General features: G+C 52.4%; 1 protein-coding gene across 2 annotated transcripts; it reads right to left on the bottom strand.

The window, feature by feature from the left end:
* Positions 1-6,771: 6,771 nt before the first annotated feature.
* SLC22A6 (solute carrier family 22 member 6) lies at positions 6,772-14,481 on the bottom strand (the record flags this gene model as incomplete). 2 transcript variants are annotated; one of them, XM_084236393.1, is made up of 10 exons in its annotated part: positions 6,772-6,862; positions 7,152-7,355; positions 9,643-9,751; positions 9,887-10,101; positions 11,130-11,245; positions 11,401-11,524; positions 11,958-12,126; positions 13,298-13,452; positions 13,662-13,765; positions 14,113-14,481. In XM_084236393.1, 10 exons carry the CDS (start codon positions 14,479-14,481, stop codon positions 6,772-6,774), a joined length of 1,656 nt encoding a protein of 551 aa, XP_084092519.1. The 2 variants fall into 2 exon arrangements, with proteins under 2 accessions (XP_084092519.1, XP_084092520.1); XM_084236394.1 differs by lacking the exon at positions 6,772-6,862 and having other exon boundaries at positions 7,118-7,223.
* Between the last annotated feature and the right edge of the window lie 7,068 nt (positions 14,482-21,549).

Below are 21,549 nucleotides of genomic sequence, written 5' to 3'. Positions count from 1 at the left end.
CCAGCCAAGAAGATTTTCCTAGAATATTTCAAAGTTGATGCTGAGAGACATAAATTCTATTCCCCCAGCCCGGTGATGAAGTTACTAGGAGTAAGCCCAGAACGATCAGTGCCACCTTGCCCAGTGTGCAAAGGAAAGCAGAGCTGAGAACCAGCAAGAGTCCTGATGATGGGCCTCCCTGGTGGTGCAAAGGGTTTAGCCGCAACCTATGAAGCTGTCTGGAGCCACTGCAGCACAAGTTCCATCCCCGGCCAGGGAGCTGACCCACATTGTGCAGCAGACCTCTCCTGTCTCCCCGCTGCTCCCCTCAGCAGTGTGTTTCAGTCAATCTGCCTGTTCTGCTTCCTACTCTGTCTCTGGTGAATCCTCTCAGCTCCCCACACCTCTGGCCTGTACCCCCGTTCTTGTACACATAAATATATCTTAAAAAAAAAAAGGGTTCTGATGACTCCTCATGGCCCCCAGTCATCTCAGAGCCAGCTCCACCTTGACCCATTTTGTGATAGGGCTAGGGGAGCTTTTGCAAACTCTTCTGATGTTCAAATTAGTTGGAGTTGAATTACAACCATTGGCAAACAAGAATCTGGACTAATATAAGTTCAGCTGGAGGCTGCTAGTTATTGCTCAGGGTATTTTAATTCAGAGGGAAATAATAGGAGCTGAGGCAGGGTTTTTATTGTAGCCCATAGCCAGCACACTTCCCTTGTTAGTTGGTAAGTTTTTTGGTTTTTAATTTTTTTTTTTGCTTTGCACTCAGATTGCTGAATATCCCTTTGGGATATTCGGTCACTTGGAAGTTCCTCCCAAGAGGTGATCTGGGACTTAACTTTCTCAAACCCTGGGCTGCTGTGCTTATCAGACACAGCCACGTGGCTGGGGGGAGAGTCTGGGCTGGGCTTCAGGCCCTTGCTTAAGTTGCCTCTGTTACTTGTGAGTCATTCATTTGTTTCACATCCCAGAAGGTCCAGCTTCATGCCTGGTTATGCATGTGAGCTGCCCATTATCCTAATGAAACGTTCTCTTGGTACAACCACAGTCTTTGGTATTATTGGTATTGGTCTTTCAGTGCCCCACACCCATAAGATAGTGGGTGATGGTTCCATATGGTTCCTCTTGGAAGAGGACTGGATGATATTTAGTGTCTCAATGCATCTCAGGCATGGCATGACTGTGCATGTGGTCTCGTCAGAACCCAAAATGATGAGGACGTTATTTTCAGGTCTCCTTTTAGAAGGAAATCCAAGGTGCTCACAGACCCAGACTCTTTGTTCTAGGTGGTGAGGGGGTCTGAGCTTTGGGACCAAATCGCCTGCTGTTTTGAACCAAAGAGCACCAAGTAGATGGCTAGTTCTTAGTGGATGGCTGACCTGGGGAAGCAGAATGGATATCTGCATGCCTCAGAGTGGGTGGAGTGTTGAGAGGACTGAGCTGGGTATTCAAGCAGGACTATGCAGACTTTGATCTGCTGAATGAGGATTGGCAGCTCCCAGCTCCCACTTTGGGAAGTGAAAACCACGGGGTCATTTTGATGGACGGTGCAGTTTCAATGTAGTCACACAAAGAGGTAAAGTCACAGGAGTTATTACTTACAGATTCCAGAAATGATGAGAAGAGGGGCCGCAAAGAGCCAGGGGAAGGACAGTTCTCTGTCCCAGGGCAGGCTATAAAGAGCAGAGTAGAAGCACCAATTCTTTATAAGATGGTTGGGGTGGAGGTCCCCAGTTTTTTGGAGACTCAACTCTGAGTGGTTATTGTAAAACATGCTCCTAGAGAAAAGCAAGACAAGAATATATGGGGGATCCTCAACTTATGTCTTCGCTAAATGTCCAGCCTGGGCATGAACAGGGTTCTCATATTGTCAGCTGCCCAGGCAGCAACACTAAGTAGTTGCTTCCCTTATCCCAGGAGGATCAGCCATACGTGGTCACATCTGCTTCTGCGTCTTGGGGTCTGTCTGGAGAGAGTCTTGCTTACTCGGATCAGTTTCAGACAAGCTGTGCTAGGCAAGTTTGGGGATCACACCTGACCATAGCCCCTTGTCTTCTCTGCACAGCCTTGACTTCTGGGCTGGGCTGCATGACCCCCTCTGCTGCCCCTTGGCACACAAGCGAGCTGAAGAGTAGACACCTGAGCCCTTTGGGGCTGGTGGGCTCATTTCCATGTGCTGTACTGAGCAGATCAGAGCCTTTTCTAAGGTTGGCAGTGGGCCCCGAAATCTGAGAGGCATTGGGCTGGAACTGGGGTGGTGCTCACCTTGCAGAGGAGCACGTGGTGGAAAGGGTTGAGATGAGAGGAAGGCAGTAGTGTGTGGAGATGCCCCTGGGGCTCTAATACCTGTCTCCATGAGGCCTGGAGGCGCTTTGTTTTCTGTCCATGGACACGCTGAAGTCTCTGTCTTGCAGTAATAACCCTGTTCTCCCACGATCTCTTTGAGAGAACGCTCTTCCTTGCGATCAAAAGAGCTTTGCCCAGAACAGACATTAAGGGCACAGTCACCATGACAGCTACAGAGTGCTGAATTCAGCCTGGTGAAGCCCTCAGCAGCCTGACCCCCTCTACGAATGGTGGGGGGGGGGGTAGGCTTGGGGAGGGATGTGAAATCATTTGAGATGAAAGGACCCCTGTAACCCTGTTCTCTTTCCCATCTTAGTTCCTTGGCTGCGCTCCATCTCCTGGCCCAGCTGCTAAGAGCTATTTCTAGCCGAAGTCAGGCAACTGTTCTTTCTCTAGGCCTCTGAGCCCAGAACCTTTTGCTCAGGAAAGTCCCCTTTGCTCCTCCCATCTGCACAACTCCTTTATCCCTTCCTCTGTCCACTTCCTCACCCTGAGGTGCCCAACTCTGGGGAACCAAGGCAGAATATTAAACCTGGTCAGGGTTTTCTGCAAGGATTTCTGGTCTTTCTGCCAGGAGGCGCCCAAGTTCAACCACCGTTTTCTTTCTTTCTTTTTTTTTTTTAAATGTTTATTTATTTATGCACACGAGAGATGGGGTACAGGTCAGAGGTACGGGGGATGAGAGGATTCACCAGAGACAGAGTGGGGAACAGAATAGGCAGATCTACTGAAATACACTGCTGAGGGGAGCAGCGGGAAGACAGGAGAGGTCTGCTGCGCCATGTGGGTAGCTCCCTGGCCTTGGATCTAACTTGTGCTGCAGTGGCTGTGTATAGCTTGACAGTTCTGAGACTTAACCCCTTGCGCCACCAGGGAGGCCCCTAAAATGTAAAGTTTTGATCACGCCAAGTGTTACCAAAGAGGTGGAGCAACTGAAGCTCTCTTATCCTGTACCCCATTTTAAGAAAATTGCTATTTCTTTAAAAAGTTAAATATACATCTTGCATAGACTCAGTCACCCTCCTTTTGTTATTTCTCAAGGGAAATTGAAGCTATGTCCCCTCAAAGAGGCCAGAGGAAGCAGTGCTGGTCTTTCCTGCTCTGGATTGCCACAATGGTCTCAGGGTATATCCATCTGAAACCGAGGTTAAATGGTTAAATTGGTCTCAGACCCTGAGGTCCAAGAGAGGAAAAAACTATTTAAACTTTTCTTTTTGAGGCTTGTATTTGCAGATGACCTAGCTGGAACCTTATCTCACCCAGCTTAAGCAAGTAGGAGCAGATAGCCTTGAGCTGAGCTCCAAGGTTGGCTGGAGGCTGAGAATGCAGAGGGGAGGAGGCTCCCAGAGGGGTTGGGGTGCAGCAATAGAAACCTCAAATTCCAGTGACCTGAAGAAAAGCCTCTCATACTCAGGTTGAAGCGTGTTGCAACTCACCAGTAAGTAAATATCAGCCAAGTTCACATTCTTTGCCCCAAAACTGCTTTTCAGCCAATAAAATTGAACTTTGTTCCCAGACCTGTCCCCCAAATCTACACCATCTCATTTCCTTTCTTAATCAGGGAGGTAGACATGAGTTTTCTCCTACCTCTTTGCCAATCAATTCACAATAAAGCTGATTTCTCAACTACCTGATGTCATTTTCTGATCTCTGCACTTTGGGTAGAGACCCCTTTGCTGGGTAACACATCTGTCAAAACTAAATTATACACTACAAACAGGGCCAATCGCTTCTCTATTATATTTTTATAAGGTTGTAAAGATAGATTAGTTAAGATGTCTTTGGCTGCAAGTCACAGGCAAGCCAACTCCCCATCATTTAAAGAATAAGGAGAACTTCAATTCCCACTCTTAACACAGTCAGAATGAGGTAGGTGACTTCAGGGCTGATTAAGTCAGTGGCTCAATGGCACGTCAAGTCCCCAGTAATTTCCATATTTCTGCCATATTACTCTCCCTCAGTGCTTACCCTGGCTGAGGCAGGACCTTGTGGCCAAAACTGAGGCTGCTGAGGGGGGCATGAGAGTGTCAGAACTCAGGCTCAGGGCCTGGGGGAGAGGATGTGCCGTGAGTCAGTGTTCAGGGGCTGACTCCTTAGGGAGACAGGGCCATAAGTCACCTGCTACCTTGAAAGTAGAGGAAGGGGTGGGGCCTCCCTGGTGGCACAAGGGGTTAAGTCTCAGCATTATGAAGCTATCGGCAGCTTGATCCCCGACTGGCCAGGGAGCTGACCCACTGACCAGGGACCTCTCCTATCTTGCCCGCTGTTCCCCTCAGCAGCGTATTTCAGTCAATCTGCCTGTTCTGCTCCCCACTTTGTCTCTGGTGAATCTTCTCAGCCCCCTGCCCCTGCACTTCTGGCCTGTACCCCAGTTCTTGTATGCATAAATAAATATTTTTAAAAAAGTGGAGGAAGGGAGTCTTCCAATTGGTCAGGGGCACTGGGTGAGTGGAGGGCACCCAGCCCAGGAGTGGGCACATGGATTCTGAGTGGCAGTGAGCTGCCTGAATTGGCACTGGGACATTACCGGTGGGGATGTTGGTGGGAACAGGTAGAAGCTGGCTCTGATTGAGACAGATGCAGACACCAGGAGACGTAAGCCCAGAGACAGAAACCCCAGGGGAGCTGGGACATAGCCTTGTTGCTGGCAGAGTTTTAAGGCTGGTATAGGACCCAGAACTGCAGTTGCAGGGCTAGGGCAGGTGTCCTGGGGCCCAGTCTCAGCCCATCTCCCTGCCTGAGGCTGGGAATGGCACCACCTCGGTGCCCCTCTTCAACCATGAAGGCAGTGCTGCCAGGGAAATAGCAGCAGGGTTGGGGGTTCTTGGCCTTCAGCCATCTTCCTGGTCCTATTAGGGCCAAGCAATTCTTGGGGAGCTTGGGGGGAACACCATGGACCCACATGTTCCAAGAGGGGACAGTTATGGTGATTTCAGCTCTGCCTGATTTGTCCAGGGAGATCTGCCATCTTACAGGCCTTTTTGACTTTTTCAGGGGAGCTCCAGGCCACTTCCCCTCTCCAGGTTGCCCTGATTCAGCCAAGCCCCAGCGTCCCAAAGGTACAGTCTGTGTGTGTGTGTGTGTGTGTGTGTGTGTATACTTTCCCCAGGTGATGAAGGGCTGGGGGCCAGGTCAGCTGCAGGGGGCAGCCTGTGTGCCAGCAGATAAGCATGAGTGAGCACGCTTGTTTAGGGTGGTGTGGGCACACTGACTTCCTCGCTTCTGGCACCTGTAGGTGCTAATAGGGCCATTTTTTTGCGCCCAGACTTTCCTCCAGTGAGCTGTCCTGCCCACACAGGTGACAGGGTTATCCTGGCCTTTTCCTGACTGCTACCCCTAAACTGCCTTCCCTTCACTATTCCTGGTTCCCTTCACGGTTCCTTTTTCTCCTCTCCCCCACTCCCCGTGTCCCCCCCCCCCCTCAGTGCTGGAGGGAGGAAGCAAAGAAGCAGTGGGGCTGGAATGGAAAAGGTCAAAGTTTCAGTGCTCCCAGCCTAGGGTCGTGGAGGGGTCAGGCACACACATTCCTGAGCCAGATTATATTATCTGCATTCTAATCCTGACCCCACAATTTACTCGCGGTGTGAATTTGGACAAATTATTTAACCGCACATATCTGTAGAAAGTCACCGAGAGGATTAAATGAGTTAATGGCAGCCAACTGCTTAGGACAGTGCCTGGCATAAATAAGCACTCAGTGCTGGCTCCCTCTGGCCAGGCGAGTCCTCCTGTCCTCCTCCCCAGGGTCCACAGGGGGCAGAGCATCAAAGGAAGCCCTGGGGGAGGGGTTGGGGTAGCTAAGGTGCTGACCCTCCAGCTCCAGAGCTGAAAGTGGCAAACTGGCTTTGAGATGGCTGGAATGTAGGGAGCAGGGCTAGCACCCTGATGTGACAGGTGTCATCATCCGTTTCCTCCCCCTTTCCTGCCAGGGGTTCCCATCTGCTGGGGCAGCAGGGGTAGGAGCCTGGACCAAAGCTTCTGACTGGCTGATTTCCTTTCAGTTCCTTGTCAATTACCTGGCAGCTGGGAAGGGGAGGGTGTCTGCAACTCACAGAAATATTTGAATGGATCAGGGAAGTGGGGAGGGAAGAGGGAAGAAAGGTGGGGTGGGGGAGAGGGTGGAGGGAAGAGATTCTCCACTTGTTTGTCCAGTCCCGGAGTCCAGGGCAGGGACTGGACCGTATGATCTTTTGTGTCAGAAGATGGTTGCTGTGGAGTGGCTGTCGCCTTTGACACAAGGGAGACAAGTGAGACGCAGACAAACTTTTTAATGATATGCTCCTGGGGGAGTCTGTCAGGGAGGGCCCCCCAGGGGAAGGTCTTCCCTGAACCGCAGCCCCAACACTCGGGCCTCCATTCCCCACCCTCCGCCCTCCTTGTGCGGGTAGCCCAGGGCCTGGAGGGCCCTGGAGGGACTCCATAGGCACTTCGTAGTGCTCAGGGTCTGTTCTTCTCTCCTGCTGAGGCCTGGAGCGGCACCATCTGCTTCTGCTGTTCTTGCTGCTGTCGTTTCCGTTTCCCGCTTCTCCTGGGGATGGGGGAGCAGGAGGGTGGTGCCCTGGGTGTGCAGCCTCCAGGCCAGGGCTGGGAGCTGCAGACTCCCAGGGAGCTGTCCACCCAGCACGGCTCCCAGCCCCAGACTCCTAGCACTCCCGGGAACTGGGCGCCCAGGTGGCACTCAAGGACTCTCAGCCGGTTGGGGAAATGGACAGAGAGCCGTGGCCTGGAGGAGGTGGCTGGGGTTGAGTCTCAAGGCCACCACAGGCTGGACGCTCCACTTGGGCTAAGTCCCTACTCCTCTCTGACAGGTGGCCCACCTGTTCTCCAGGTCCTGCACCGTGTCCGGAAGTGGTTGGCCCAGGGACTCTGGCAGGAGGGCAGTGGCAGCGCTGGCAGCCACGGGGACCGCGCCGTAGATAAAGAGAGGCAGGGAGGGGTAGAGCTCGGCGGTCATGCTCACCAGCGGGCTCACGATGCTGCCCACTCGGGCCATGGTGCTGCCCATCCCCAGGCCTGTCTGCCTGTGGGCGCCAAGGGGCGGCGTCAGTGTCCTGCCATGGATGCCGAGGTGCCAGCGCACTGGAGACCTGGACAGCTCAGGTCCAGCCCCCGGCGACACCCCAAGCTGTGCCTCCTCTGTTTCCCATTTTATGAGCAAACCCATTTGGCTTTTTCTTTGGAGAATTAAAAACAAACAGGTAGGAACATGTTTTGAGGCCAGATTATATACATTCTAACCCTGATGCCACAGTTTACTGGCTGTGAGAACTTGGTCAAGTCTCTTAACCACTCTGTGCCTTGAGTTCCTTGTCTGTGAAAGGCGGGGAGGTGATAGCACCTCTCTCTAGCGCTGACTAGAGAATTGGGAGACTGAATTTTGCTTCAGCCCTTAGCTTGCTTTCTTTCTTTATTTTTTTTTAAAAAAATATTTATTTATTTATTTATTTATACAAGCACAGGGTACAGTCAGAAGCGGGGGAGTGTGAGAGAATTCACTAGAGCCAGAGCGGGGAGCAGAACGGGCAGACCGATGAAGTACACTGCTGAGGGGAGCGGCGGGCGGCAGGAGAGGTCTGCGTGCCATGGGGGACCCTCGTTGGGGGCCGGGGATCGAACCGGCGCTGCAGAGGCTGCAGGCAGCTTTGCAGCCAGCTTTGCAGCCCAGCACTCAACTGCTGCGCCACCAGGGGAGGCCCAGCCCTTAGCTTTCTATGTGACCTTAGAGGAGACCCTTTTCCTGGCTGGGCCTCACTCTTCCTGAGCTATCAAATTAGTGGATTAGGAGAATTGTGTTCTGGTCACCTGGGGGATTTTGAATCACAATCACCCCAATCCCACACAGAAGGGTTGGACTAGAATTCCCAGGGGAAGGGACATGAATCTGCTTTTAAAAGCATTTATTACGAGAGCAGAGGTTAAAAACAGTGACTTAGGGGGCTCCCTGGTGGTGCAGGGGTTAAAGTCTCAACACTATCAAGCTCTTGCCAGCCACTTCGGTTGTATGATCCCTGGTCAGGGAGGACCCACATGGTGCAGCAGACCTCACCTGTCTCCCTGCTGCTCCCCTCAGCAGTGTATTTCAGTCAGTCTGCTGTTCTGCTTCCTACTCTGTCTCTGGTGAATCTTCTCACCGCCCCCACCCCCACACCTCTGGCCTATACCCCAGCTCTTGTACTCATAAATAAATCTATAAACAAGCAAGCAAGCAAACAAACAAACAAAAACCAGTGATTTAGGAGGCCTAGTGTTTGGCTTCAAATCCAAGGCCCCTCTTATATTAACTGTGTGACCTCAGGTAAGTCACTTAACCTCTCTGTGATTCAGTTTTCTTATTTGTAAAATGGGACCAAGTATAGTATCTAGTGCAGAGGCTTGTTATGAGGACCACAGAGTTAATATTTGTAACAAGTTAAGACAGTGTGTGGGCCTCCCTGGTGGCGCAAGGGGTTAAGCGCGGCACTATGAAACAATCTGCAGCCTCTGCAGCAGAAGTTTGATTCCCGGCCGGCCAGGAAGCTACCCACATGGTGCAGCAGACCTCTCCTGACTCGCCTGCTGCTCCCCTCAGCTGCCTGTTCTGCTCCCCACTCTGTCTCTGGTGAATCTTTTAACCCCCCTTACCTCTGGCCTGTACCCCAGCTCTTGTATGCATAAACAAATAAATCTTAAAAAAAAAAAAAAGACAGTGTGAGAACTTTATACTCTGTGCCCTGTGAGGGCCCCACAAAGTCACCACCATAGACAGCGCTCACTCCAGCTGTCTAGAGAAGGGTGATATTTCCTTGAGGACTTCTGAGAATTTTGTATCCCATATTAAAAACAGACATGCTTTTTGCTTCTTAATGCAAACATGCTTCCTCTCCCCATCTTGACACTTGAAAAAGCAGTGCTGTGTTTATTCCAACAGCTTACTATCCAGTTATCACTATTAAGTGTGTCCTTTGTGATAGGAAATGACTTCCATGCCTTGGTCTTTGGTTTAGGACATACCGCTTGGTTGATAGATGAAATTTAGATTTGATGGCTGCAAACTTGTACTTTGGAGATTATGGGGACACTTGAACTCATTGCTTCTGAGATGGTTCTTAGCTCCCTACTCCAGCCCATTTGGTGGCTCCTTGGGTCAGGTAAGATCTTAGCGGGCAGCCAGATCTGTGGTAGCCAGGCCACAAAGTGTTGCTGAGTGGCTACCATGTACCTGGCTTTGATGGGTCCTGGGAGGGCGCCTGGGGCTGGGGCTCTGGAATCTGACCTTTGTGTGGGGGAATGTCTTGCCCCAAGACCCTTCTTGCATTGGCTTCCACTCACCGGATCATTGTGGGGTACAGTTCTCCAGTGTACAGGAAGATGCAGTTGAAGGAAGCAGCCAGGCAGCCCTTCCCCAGCACAGCAAGGGAAGTTCGGACAATGGACTGATCTAGAGAGAAAGGAAGGAGCTCAGTAGGAGCTTTGGGGCCAGGGTGGGAGGAAATTCTCCCCTTCCTTCTGGGAAACTGGGTCATATCAGGTAAAGGGCCAAAGATGAGAGACCGAGGTGTCCACATGTGCTCACCCCGGGGAACCACCGCGTTGACCAGGATGCAGATGCCGGCCAGCAAGAGTGAGGCCATCTGGGCAGGCCGGCGGCCCAGAGAGTTGATGACCAGGAAGCCCACGAGCTTGGCAGGCAGATCCACAGCACCGAAGATCACCTGGATCAGGTAGATGCTGACCCCGAAGCCCTGCAGGTCCATGACCAGTCCATAATATGCAAAACTAGTGGCAAACCTAGTGGGCAGAGAAACGGGCATGGGGCTTGTCAGGAAGACTTGAATGAAGGGTATGCTTTTAAAATAGGAGTGAATTGCACTAGGTAGTTTTGCTTAATGTCCTGGAATCTGCCTTGGTTAATATTTCTTTAGACATTCAGTATGTAATTTTAATATCAAGGTAGTTTTCCAAAATCCTAAATCCCCCAGTCATGAGATAGTGTCCCCAGTGTATAAGGGAATTTCCACAGAATTGCTATGCAGGATTTACATAGTTTTAATGCTTATCTTATCTATGGTACTGGATTAAGGGAGGGCAGGTGTATCCGAGCACATCTTTAGGATTAAGTTGTTGCGAGAGGCCATGGCCTCGCAGGGCTGTCCACGGTGCTGGGGTAACTACCTGGCTTCTTAAGATGTCAAGAACCCACACCCGAAGCTGAAGCTCAGATTAGTGGCTAGAACTCACAGCCTAGAGCAAATCCAAATTGGAAGTCATTGTTCCTTTTGATCAGGCTTCTCTTAACTGCCCTGGGGCTGTCAGGGTGAGGGGGCCTGGGAGGATAGCACAGAAGGAGGGCAAAGGGGAAAGGAAGATGTTTGACTCATATCAGCTTTTGGCAAAAGTGTGCTTTCAGAACGAGCTCTGAGCATCTCATCAACGGGGCCTGCGTTCCTGGCCGGCACCATGGGCTGGTAAAATCTCTGACTGTTTTGCAAGTCAGACTGCTCTGTCTTCCTGATGTCATTCTGTTGACAGGGAGTCACCCACCCATCCTGTGGCCGGCTTTCCATATTGGAACAGAGTTGGTAAGAGAAGAAGAAGATGGAGAGAGGGAGGCCCAGGTTGGGGCCTGGAGTGGAACTGAGGCCTGAGGCCGGGGCTTGTTAGGATGCCCCAGGGTGGAAGGGTATGGCACTGTCTCATAGTCAGTGTGTTGGGTTTTCCTCTCTCCTGCCTGGATTCTTCCACCCACGCATCCACTCTCTCCCCGACCAGCCTTTTTGTCTCTCGGTCTGTCTGTTCGTCAGTCTGTCTGGGCCTACCACAGCATGGAGAGGCAGAGGAAGAGGCGGCGAAGGGTGGGGCAACGCAGCAGCTCCATGGCTGAGGCCTGGCCTTTGCTCAAGGTCAGCTCCTTCTGCAGACTGGCCCGGAGCACCTGCCAGGACGGGCAGGGCTCAGAGCCTGGGCTTCGCCAGGAGTGCCTCCCGGCCTGACCCCTTACTCAGGGAAGCCCTCTGGGCCCTGGGGTCTGGGCTCAGGGTTTGTGGGTGGAGCCCTGGTGGGTGTCACGGGAGCCATTGGGGTTCTCACCTCCATACTTAGCTTGGCCCCCTCGTCCCGCTTCCCATTGATCCAGGCCACTCTCTGCAGGGCCCTCAGCGTGAGGTCCAGCCTTCCTGAGGAGGAGTACCAGCGGGCTGACTCGATGAAGAACCTGGGAGCAGAGTGGGGGGTGCGTGTCGGCACAGCCTCTATTCCAGCTGGCTGGGTGGGGGTTGGGGGATGGGCTTTCTAGGGGCCTGCAGTGGGAATTTATTTAAGGCTCAGAATCCAGGGGCTTTTCCCAATCCATCTCTCCAGGATCACAAAGCAGTGCCCAGCTTGGTGAATTCTCTTCCCCCAACCCAGGAGCTCAGCTTGTGGGTGCTGGGAAAAGAGAGCAGTGAAGGCAGGCCCCGGGGACCAGAGAGAACTTGTGGGGGGAGGGCTGGGTACTCAGAGCCTCAGTTTCTCTGTCTGACACACTTAGGCCTTGGCCTAGGTTGGCCCTTCTTTGATGCTGTGAGATGGGCTGTACAGCACGATCTGGGGTGTCTTTGCTTTGTCCTTTGCCCTCAGCCTCCCTGCCCACCCTGGGCCCCACGCACCAGGAGTAAATGAAGAAGGCGAAAAAGGGGACAGAGACCAGCAGCTGCAGGTGGCGCCAGTGGGGCACAGCGTAGGCCACCCCGGCCAGGAGGAACTGACCCAGGCTGTAGACATAGCCGATCAGGGTGCCCACACATGCCCGTGTGTGGATGGGCATCCACTCCACATCTGAAAAGAGAGGGTGCAACTTCTGGGGCCCCCAAGCAGGTGGAGACCCCAGGGCGGGGGGCCAGGTCTGTCCATCCCAGTCATGGTCTCTCCCAAGGAGGAAGATGCATCAAATGAGTCTGGGTGCTGTGGCTGGGGGGACTTTTGGTAGAAGTCGGGCTGGGGGAATCAAGATAGAGACGTGGGCCTGGAATCCCCAGGAGCTGTCCCCTTCACGCTTCTGCTATGTTTTTGCTCCTCCCCAACCCATAGTTGCAGCCATGCCTCCTTTCCCTGCCGAGTGTTTCTGCCCATTCAGTCTATACGCAACAGCAGTCACTCCCTTGTCTCCCTCTGCCTGGGCTGGCTTCTGGTTTCAGTGGCCCGAGCAGTGGGAGGATGCAGGCCTGTCTCCATCTTGGGGAGCTGGAGTGGAACCACCTCTTTGCTGCCCTTTGTGCTCCCTCAGCTCTTTTCTCTGGGGCTCCTGATATGACTGCAGTTGGGGCTATCATTTCTCTGTGTCCTGCCCTGGTTCTAGTCCAGACCCAGTCTGGGTTCTAGACCCTGAGATTCCCTTCTGACTTGAGGCATGACCTTGGGTAAATCCTTTCTCTTCACCCCAGCCTCAGGTCCCTCCTCTGAGAAACTGATGGGGAGCAGATCCTCTGAGTCCAGCCAAGGAACCCCTAATCCTAACCCAGCCCTTTGAGTCTGTCAGAGGATGCACATTGATGACTCACATACAGACCATGCTCTGACCATTGAGTGCCTTTCATATACATTTGAATTAGCTGTCAACATGAATATATTGGACTATTTTACATTAATAATATGGAGGAGGATGACCTGACAGCCCTGAACCCCTGACTGGTGCTACTGAGTGGCTGAGGCCTTCCTGGATAGGTGTGGCTCTCCTTTGGACTCAGTCCTCACCAGTCTCTAATGCCTCTTGTCTCTATCAGTCATTCATGGGGCCTGTCTGGCCCTAACAGTGGCATTTATAATCCCATGTCTAAATGAGGGGTCAGGCTGGCATGAGCCAGAGAAGAAGGGTAGACCCAGAGGGCAGGCAGAGGGCAGGCATTGTTCAGGAGCAGTGGGCCGGGGCAAGAAGCTGGAAAGGGGCTGTGGGACTGGGTGACCAGAGGGAAGGGGGTAGGGAACCGCTTTGCCTCCCGGCACCCCTCACTCAGTGTCATGCAGTTGAGGGCGATGCCAGCCAGTGACATGCCCGAGAGGAGCCGGAAGGCACAGTAGAGGGCGAAATTGGGAGCGAAGGCAGCACAGGTTCCCGACACAGCAGTCTGCAGGTAGTTCAGGATCAGCACCTTCCGACGGCCCAGCCTGTGAGGAGAAGACCTGCAGCAGGGGTCCCCGGAGCCAAGCTGGGCAGGAGAGGGGCCCTGTCCTGGGGTCTTTTGAGAACCCCTGAAGCTTCATGGTTGGTGCGGTAGGCGCCACACACCAGGCCTGGCTGGGACGCCAACCTCCCGCCTAGGCCTGCCCAGGAGCCCCAGCCCCAGCCCAGAGCCTGGATTTCACCCAGAACTGACCTGTCTGCCAGGTACCCGAACACCATGGCCCCGAGCAGCACCCCTACCATGTACAAGGACTGAGCCAGCTGGCGCAAGGCCCTGTGAGGGCACACGAGGTCCCACTGTAGGGGGAGGGGCAAGGGTTGGGCACAGAGGGCCTGGGCTGCTGGGCAGTCCCGCACCCTCCTTCAGGCTGGCACTCTGAGGTCTGCTGCCCTCTCCCCGCCACTTCCCTTTGCCTTTTCCTCCCAGTTCCAGGAGCAGAGAGACATTTCTTGACTCTGCGAGCCCCACATCAGCCTTTTCTACAGACGCCCCCATCTTGAACCCCTCCCTCCATCTCTCCATCTTGGCTTGTGTCTGCACGTGTGTGTCTCTGTTGCCTGTGTGCGTGTGTGCATGTGCACCTGCCTGTCTCAGAGGGCAGAGTCTGGGTGGTGGTGCATGGAGGGTGCCCGGGCATGCTCACCTCGGTCACGATGGTGGAAGGGAAGGTGCTGTTGTCGTAGATCCAGCCGTCGGTGCACGGCTCGGTGGCCCCCGTGCTGTTGGTCTCTGTGCCATTGGGGAAGGGAGGTGTCTGCTGGGGGGAGGTGAAGCGAAGGCAGGATTCTGGCTGCCCTTGCTTGTCCCGGGGCAGCCAGGCCTCCAGCTCCCCATCCTTGCTGAGGTTGGCATCGGCAGGCGGGCGGCAGTGATGGGTGGGGATGGCAGCCGTGTAGTTCTGCAGGGTGTTGTGGGAGGCCATCAGGAGCAGGGGGATGACCACCAGGGTGACCTGGATTTGCTGGAAGCGGCCAACGCCCCCCAACTGCAGCAGGAGGTCGTTGAAGGCCATGGGGTCAGGCCCGGCCGAGCGGCTGGGGGCTGAGGACTTCCAGTCCCAGGGCCTCCGCCTGCCTGCTGTCCTCCACTGGGGGAGAGGGGCTGCCGTTGCTTCCGCAGCCGAGTTGCTCCTAGCGCTGAATCTGAGCTGGCTCTGTAGGGGGACAGCAGCCTGACCGGTCTGCCCCTCCTTCCTTCTCTCCTCTGTCCCTCCCTTTCCCTTGCAGCTTCTCCTCACTTGGGGAGGGGGACTCTGTTTTCAGGGTCTGCTGTAGCCCTGACCCCAGCATGGGCAGTATTTAATCCTTGGGCTGGTGGGAATGAGTTAAAGTGTGACTTGGTATCAGCAGGATTAACCCTCCTCGTATCCTTGTTTCAGTGGAATTTCTCCAAGTGGGTATAAAGGGCAGGAGAGGGAGGACTGGAGGGGGTGGTGGGAGGGGTGTAGTGGGAGGGTCATTCTGGGCATCTGGGGGCCGGAGGAGCAGAGTGGGACCTTTTGGTCGTCCTTTTAGTGAGAAAACTGGGTCCTGGGAACTACAGGGGCTTTTTGAGGGACTCCTGCCCTTTTTAGTGGACAGGATCCCCTGTTTGGGGAAGGTGGCTAGAAAAAATACAGGATGTGCTATGAATTTGAATTTCAGATCAACAAATTGCTGTGGACCAGCACAGCAGTAGACGATGAGGCCGTCTCAGGGCATTTTTTTTTTTTTGTCTTTTTCGTATATGTCCCTAATATGGCATGGGGAATACTTGTGCTAAAAAATTATTCAGGGCCTCCCTGGTGGCACAAGGGGTTAAGACACACCCTATAAAGCTGTCTGCAGCCACTGCAGCACGAGTTCGATCCCTGGCCAGGGAGCTACCCACACGGTGCAGCAGACCTTTCCTGTCTTGCCTGCTGCTCCCCTCAACAGTATATTTCAGTACATCTGCCTGTTCTGCTCCCCACCCTGTCTCTGGTGAATCCTCTTACCCTTCCCCACTTCTGGCTTATACCCCAGTTCTTGTATGCATAAATAAATAAATCTTTTAAAAATTATTCATTGGAGTTAGTCTTTTTTTTTTTTTTAAGATTTATTTATTTCTTTATACAAGCACTGGGTACAGTCAGAAGCGCGGGAGGGTGAGAGAATTCACCAGAGCCAGAGCAGGGAGCAGAGCAGGCAGAAGGACCAAAGTACACTGCTGAGGGGAGCAGCGGGCGGCAGGAGACTCTCCTGCAGTGGCTGGGGAGCAGCCGGGGATTGAACCGGCGCTGCAGAGGCTGTGGGCAGCTTTGCAACCCAGCGCTCAACTGCTGCACCACCGGGGAGGCCCTGGAGTTAGTCTTAACTAGAGGTAAGCAAGTTCTTATTGAACTTCTTTTTCCTCTTATCAAACAATTACTCATTAATATGAGATTCATTTTTAACTGGACATCTTGTATTTTATTTGCTTTTTTGGCAATCCCAGTCTTTGGCCTTCGGGGGACTAGGAACCAAGGCTGTGTTCATTTGGAAGGAACAATAGTGGACAGAGGCTGTTTTTGAAAGAGTGGGACCTGCAACCAACACCACATGTGATACAGCTGCAGATAAGGCGGCCATGGCAAGTGAGCCCAGGCCTCCCTATGCCGCCATCTTGGGTTGCTCCCAGACTCTGTGATCCAGATCGGATCTTCTGGTGTCTCAGCTTTTAGCTTCTTGCTTATCCTGATTCAAAAAATTTCCCTGTGTTATGTTGTCATCTGTGTGTTTTCTTTTGTGTGTGTATGTTTGCAATGAACATACTCAACTCTAAGACTATCACTTGATTTTCTCCAATAGTTTGGTTTCTGGTCACCCATGATCTGGGCAGTGCCAAGCTCTGATTGGAGGGGTTCTGTGGGATCTGGTTGGTTGGATTATGGATTAAGGATGCCAAGACAGCAGGTTACAGTTGCTTTTCAGCTGCAAAGTGCATATTATGTAAAACATGGACTCTGGAGTCAGTCTCCTTGGATCCAAATCCTCAATCCACACTGCCTGACTGTGTAGCTGGGGCAGTTACTAAACTCTTCTGTATCTCAGTGTCCTTGTTTGCAAGATGGGGGTGGTGGTCCCGTCTGTCTCATTGGATTGTTGGAGGTTGGTAAAAGGATATAGAGGTAAAGAGATTAACAAAGCCCCTACTCTGTAGCTCAGTGATTACAAACTATTCTTCCTGTTTCTGGTTAAAAAAAAAAAAAAAGGCGAGGCTATTGATTGTAGAGAGAAAATATACATAAGCATAGCTTACGTTAAGAACAGTGATTCTCTGCTAGAGCCGATCCCTCCACGTCCCACTTAGCCCAGGGACACCTGGCATGTCTGGAGACATTTTAGGTTGTCACCACTAGGAGTTTGGCGCTACTCACTCCTGGTGGGTGTAGTTGGGGCATGCTGCTGCGAACATCTTATAACACCCAGAACGGCCACCCCCCCACAATCAAGAATTAGCCAGACCCCAAAAGTCAATAGTGCTAAGGTTGACAAATCCTAGGCTTGAAAGAGATTGCAGACTTAATTTTGTATAGTGTTCAACCCCATGGCAACGGATGGCAAAGGATGTTCCAGTCCAATTGATGACTCCTACCCAAATATTACTATGAATCTCCCTACTCTCTTCTTCTTCCACTTTCTGTGTCAATATAGCAGAAGGGCCTGGATCCCAAAGTGCTGTAGCTTCTTCCCTGCCCAGGGCCACTGGGCCAGTTTTGCCACCAGAATGGCTGAGTCAGGACCCCGAGCTTCCTGAGTCCTCTTCACCGTGTTCTAGCTCAATTGCAGGGCTTGGGTTGCCATGGTAGACTCTTCTTGTCATTTAGGGTATATTTCTATCTGGGGTATCTGGCTGTTCTTCTCTGTAATCTGGATCCTATGTACTGTCCCTCCACCCCACATCATCAGATATATTGGCACATGGCGGACCACAATGGATGACTAGGTTTCCATTGTTTTATAGGAGGTAACCCAGGCCCTGTACAAATTAGCTGACGCAAAGCGCCAGTAGGGGAATGGGCATTTTTCAATTCCTCTAGGCACAGACCTCCATCTTTTTGTGGATAGGAAGCTGTTTGAGTCTTGATTTCTCTTGTAAGAAGTCAATATGCCTATATCATGCACTTTGGTGTATTACCTTGGGTGGATATTTATTGTCCATTGAGGGCTTAGGTTACACTGGTTCAAATCTAACCCATTTAACTTGGAAGTCTGGTTCTTAGCTGCTGTTCAGAGGTGTGGACTGCCCAGCTAAAGGGCTCAGGAAGATGATCTGGTCTCATGTGTGCAGAGAAGAATAAACGAGGTTGAGAGAGGGGTGCAACTCAGCCCAGCTCCCTCCTCCCACCCGGTGTTGGTTCTGGGCTGGAACCCAGTGGGGGCCCAGATGCCTGATAACATTCTCTAGGCCAAGGTACATAAGAACCTTGTGACCTGGGGATGTGAGGACAGCTGGACAAACAGCTTGGGGGCTCCAGGGCCAGTCTCCTGCCAAGACAGTGCTCTTGTGGGGGGGTAGGTGGAGTGCTGAGGACAGTGGGGGAGATGGGGGGCCCCTATGAGCACTGTCCCTCTGAGCCTGTGCCCAATCCCGCCTTAGAGAAGAGCTCGCTCTCCAGTGCCTCCCTCCCTAGACCAGTTCCAAGCCAGGCTATGTCTGGAAAAGGCTCAGCTGGAAACTCCAGGGACTAAATTGTGCTTGGCTCCTGGGATCATCTGGTTAAAGGGGATTCCCCACTAGCCTCCCAGTGCATGGAGAGTTTCTGGATGGAAGTGCATCCATGGCGACTGACTGCAGAGCTGGGAATTCTCCTTAAGGGACATTCTGGGTCATTCAACACACAGATTTGTACTTTCCTGTGTTGACTGGAATGTGGCCTGAAGTTCTGGCCATGCTCACTGAGAAGGGGTCAAATCCCGGGACTTCTGATTGGCTAAGGGCCACAGAACCACACACCATCAGAACTGAATGCCATGCAGGAGAAAACTCCTTATTGAGCTGGCAAGGAGGCCGAAGCCCAGAGTCGGCAAGGAAATGTCTGTGATCACACAGCAAGCAAACTGACTCAGACCTCTGATTTCAGAGCTCTTTCTACTGTCCTAGCCATCATCACATATCCGGGGGCAATGAGATAACCTGTGCAGTAGATGGCATTTAATTGACTGACAACATGTGGTTTTGATTTTTATTATTTTGTGAGACTTTTCAAATAAATAATTTACACATCAGAGAAAACACTCTTGCTCAGATCATATGCCCTAAATGTGATGGATTCCAGCTGCCCACCAAGCCCTTTGCAACATTCTTAGCAAGGAAACAAACTGTGAGTTTTATGCCTGTGGCCTGGTTTTTCTGGTTGATGGATGGGGCAGAAATTAGAAATTCACCCAAAGACTGCCAGTTGAAGGCTGGAGACAGGCCAGGGACCAGTGAGGTGGCTCAGCATGAAGGATCTGCCCAAGAGCTGCACAAATGGACAGCGATTCACTATAAAACAGTGGGAATCCAGCTCAGGGACAAAGGGGAAGGAGCATGGGAAGCAGGAGGAGCTGGAGCTGCAGAGCAACAAGCAGAGATGGGAGAGGGTAGAAATCAGAGTTTGGGAGTAGCAAGAGGAGTGGGTTACATGAAGGATCACTACACTCTGACCAGCATCCCAGTTCCTTAGGAATCGTGGCTAGGTGACCCTGGAGTGCTTCCCTGGGCATCTGCCCTGCCCTTCTGGTGTGTCCTTGCAGTATGCACCCTGAGACAGCATAGGATGGTCATGGTCAGTGCTTCTTGGGAGCCACCCAGAATTCCAGGCAACTGGAAGATGTGGGAGTAGGGTCCAGGGAGTTAGTGCTCCCCACTGACCCCCATTGTTCTCCTCCAGACTGAGATCCAGGGAAGTGAAGGGGAGGCATTGGTGACCCTGTGGTCAGTGGATGCTAGGCCAGTACAGAAGGGTGGGGTGGGGAGAAGTCAAGTGTTGGCACGTGAAGGGCAAGGATAAGGGAATTGGGCTGGAGTCTAGGAGCTGAAAGAATGAGGCTGAATTTCTGCCTGTGAGCCAGAGGGTGCTCAGGACTGAAATCGACAAGGCAGGTTGGGGTCTGATCACAAGAGGCCTCATTACAGAGTGTAGGCTTCATCCCAATGGGAAAGTTCAAAACTGGGTGCAATATCATCTCTTTCATGTTTATTAAGCACCCTCAAATATCTAAGTCTAAAAAGAGGTGAGGGTAATTAGCTCTGTGACTGATACTCAAAGCCCTGGAGTGGGTCTGAGTTGTCTAGTATGGAAGCCCCGAGTCACTCCTGAGAGCTCAAGTTCAGCCAATCCAGACTGACAGATGCTGTTAGGCTGGTGCATACCAAGTTTTGAAGATTTCTATGAATTAAAGGTTATAAAAGATTTCATTAATATGCTTTGTACTCGTTGCATGTTGAAAGAATATATTTCTACTATTAAAATATGTTGCTACTCTTATAAATAATTTTTTTCATTAAAAATAGCTACTAGGATACTTTAAATTATGAATGTGGTTTGGATCATCTTTCCATTGAGCTGTCAGAGGACGAGGTCCTGGGACAGCATTCTGATGGTCATCAGCAGTTAAGAGACAGGCTTTCGGAGTTGTTTAGTTATCAGGAACAGAAACCTTCACATTTAACTTAAAAAAGAGAGTTTACTTGAAGAGCTCAGGGATATTTACTAGAACTGGGGGCAGAACGCACCTTCACGGCTCACAAGGCCCCTGGAATCCACTGGTGTCAGAGTACCTGGGCCCTCCTCGTCTCCTGTTCCCCCTTTCTCTTTGCACCTGCTTCATTCTTTCCCTACAGCTGACTTCTTGCTTGGCTGTATGAGGGCCAGCGCACTCACCCGCTAACTTGCCCTCTCAGGGCGAGCACTGAGGGAGGGACTAGCACCTCCACGACCCAATCCCAGGACGGGAGGGAATGTGCCATGAACAGGATTTGCATCAGCACGCTTGGGCCCTGTCAGTCATGGCCAGAGGTGTAGGGCCATGCAACTGTCCAGTTAGCAGGTTCTGGGGGTTTAGATCCTCGAGGATCTCTGGGGCAGGACGGCAGCATCTTCAGAAAACCCCAATGGAGGCTCAGAAGGAGTCTCTGAGCATAGGCGTTACCTGCAGGCTGTGGCATCTCAGAAACCAAGGAGGAGGATGTGATAATAGAACCATATCTTGGGAGCGATAGAGCAAGAGGAGGAATGAGAAGCAACCTGTGGATTCAGTGTGGGGGGTGATGCATGTCCTTGGTGGAAGCAGCTTTAGGGAAGGTGTGGGAGCCATTGTGGTGGGAGATGTATGGGGCTGGAAGGTGGGAAGACAGTGTGGTCCAGAGGGCCAGGGGGCATTGGAGGAGGGTTTGCTTGGTTTTGGTTGGCCTGAGCTTATTTAACTGGCCATGGGGAGGAGCCAGGGGAGAGGGAGTGGGGACGACTGCTGGCCACTGGGATGCAGAGCCCCTGTGGGAGGGCTGGACCTTCTGCTGTGATTGGCAGGAACTCAGGAAACATGGCGGCAGACAGAGACAGACATGGACCTTGTTCAGCTACGGCTGCAGTTTTCTCAGTTAAGTCGGAGGCAGAGATGTCTGGTGGGTGTGAACTTGGACATGGCTGAGAGGCTGGGGGTGAGCAGGGAAGGAGGGTCAGGGTTGGAGGAGCCCTGGCTTGTCTGCAGCCACTCTGGGCTTGGCCTGCTGCTGCCCACATATTCCTGGGTCATGAGACTCACAGGGGTTGGTTCTACCCTGGACCTGGCCCTTGATGGCCAACGTCCCTGCCTGAAGCCCTATGTCGAGGCCCAAACTCCTGAGGTGATTGCAGCTGGATTGTAACTTTGGGAAGTATTCAGGGTGAGACGAGGTCATGAGGGTGGGGCCCTCATGGTGGGATTAGTGTCCGTGTAAGTGACACCAGGAAGCGTGCATCCTCTCTCGCGCCTGGTGAGGACACGAAGAAGGTGATCCAGGAAAAGGGCCCTCGCTGGGAACCCGGTTGATCAGCCCCTTGAACTTCCCAGCCTCCAGGATTGAGAAGAAATGCTTGTTGCTTCAGCCACGCTCT

This window comes from Talpa europaea, assembly GCF_964194135.1.
Source record: "Talpa europaea genome assembly, chromosome: 1".
NCBI classification, from domain to species: Eukaryota; Metazoa; Chordata; class Mammalia; order Eulipotyphla; family Talpidae; genus Talpa; species Talpa europaea.
This window is presented reverse-complemented; position numbering and strand designations above follow the sequence as displayed.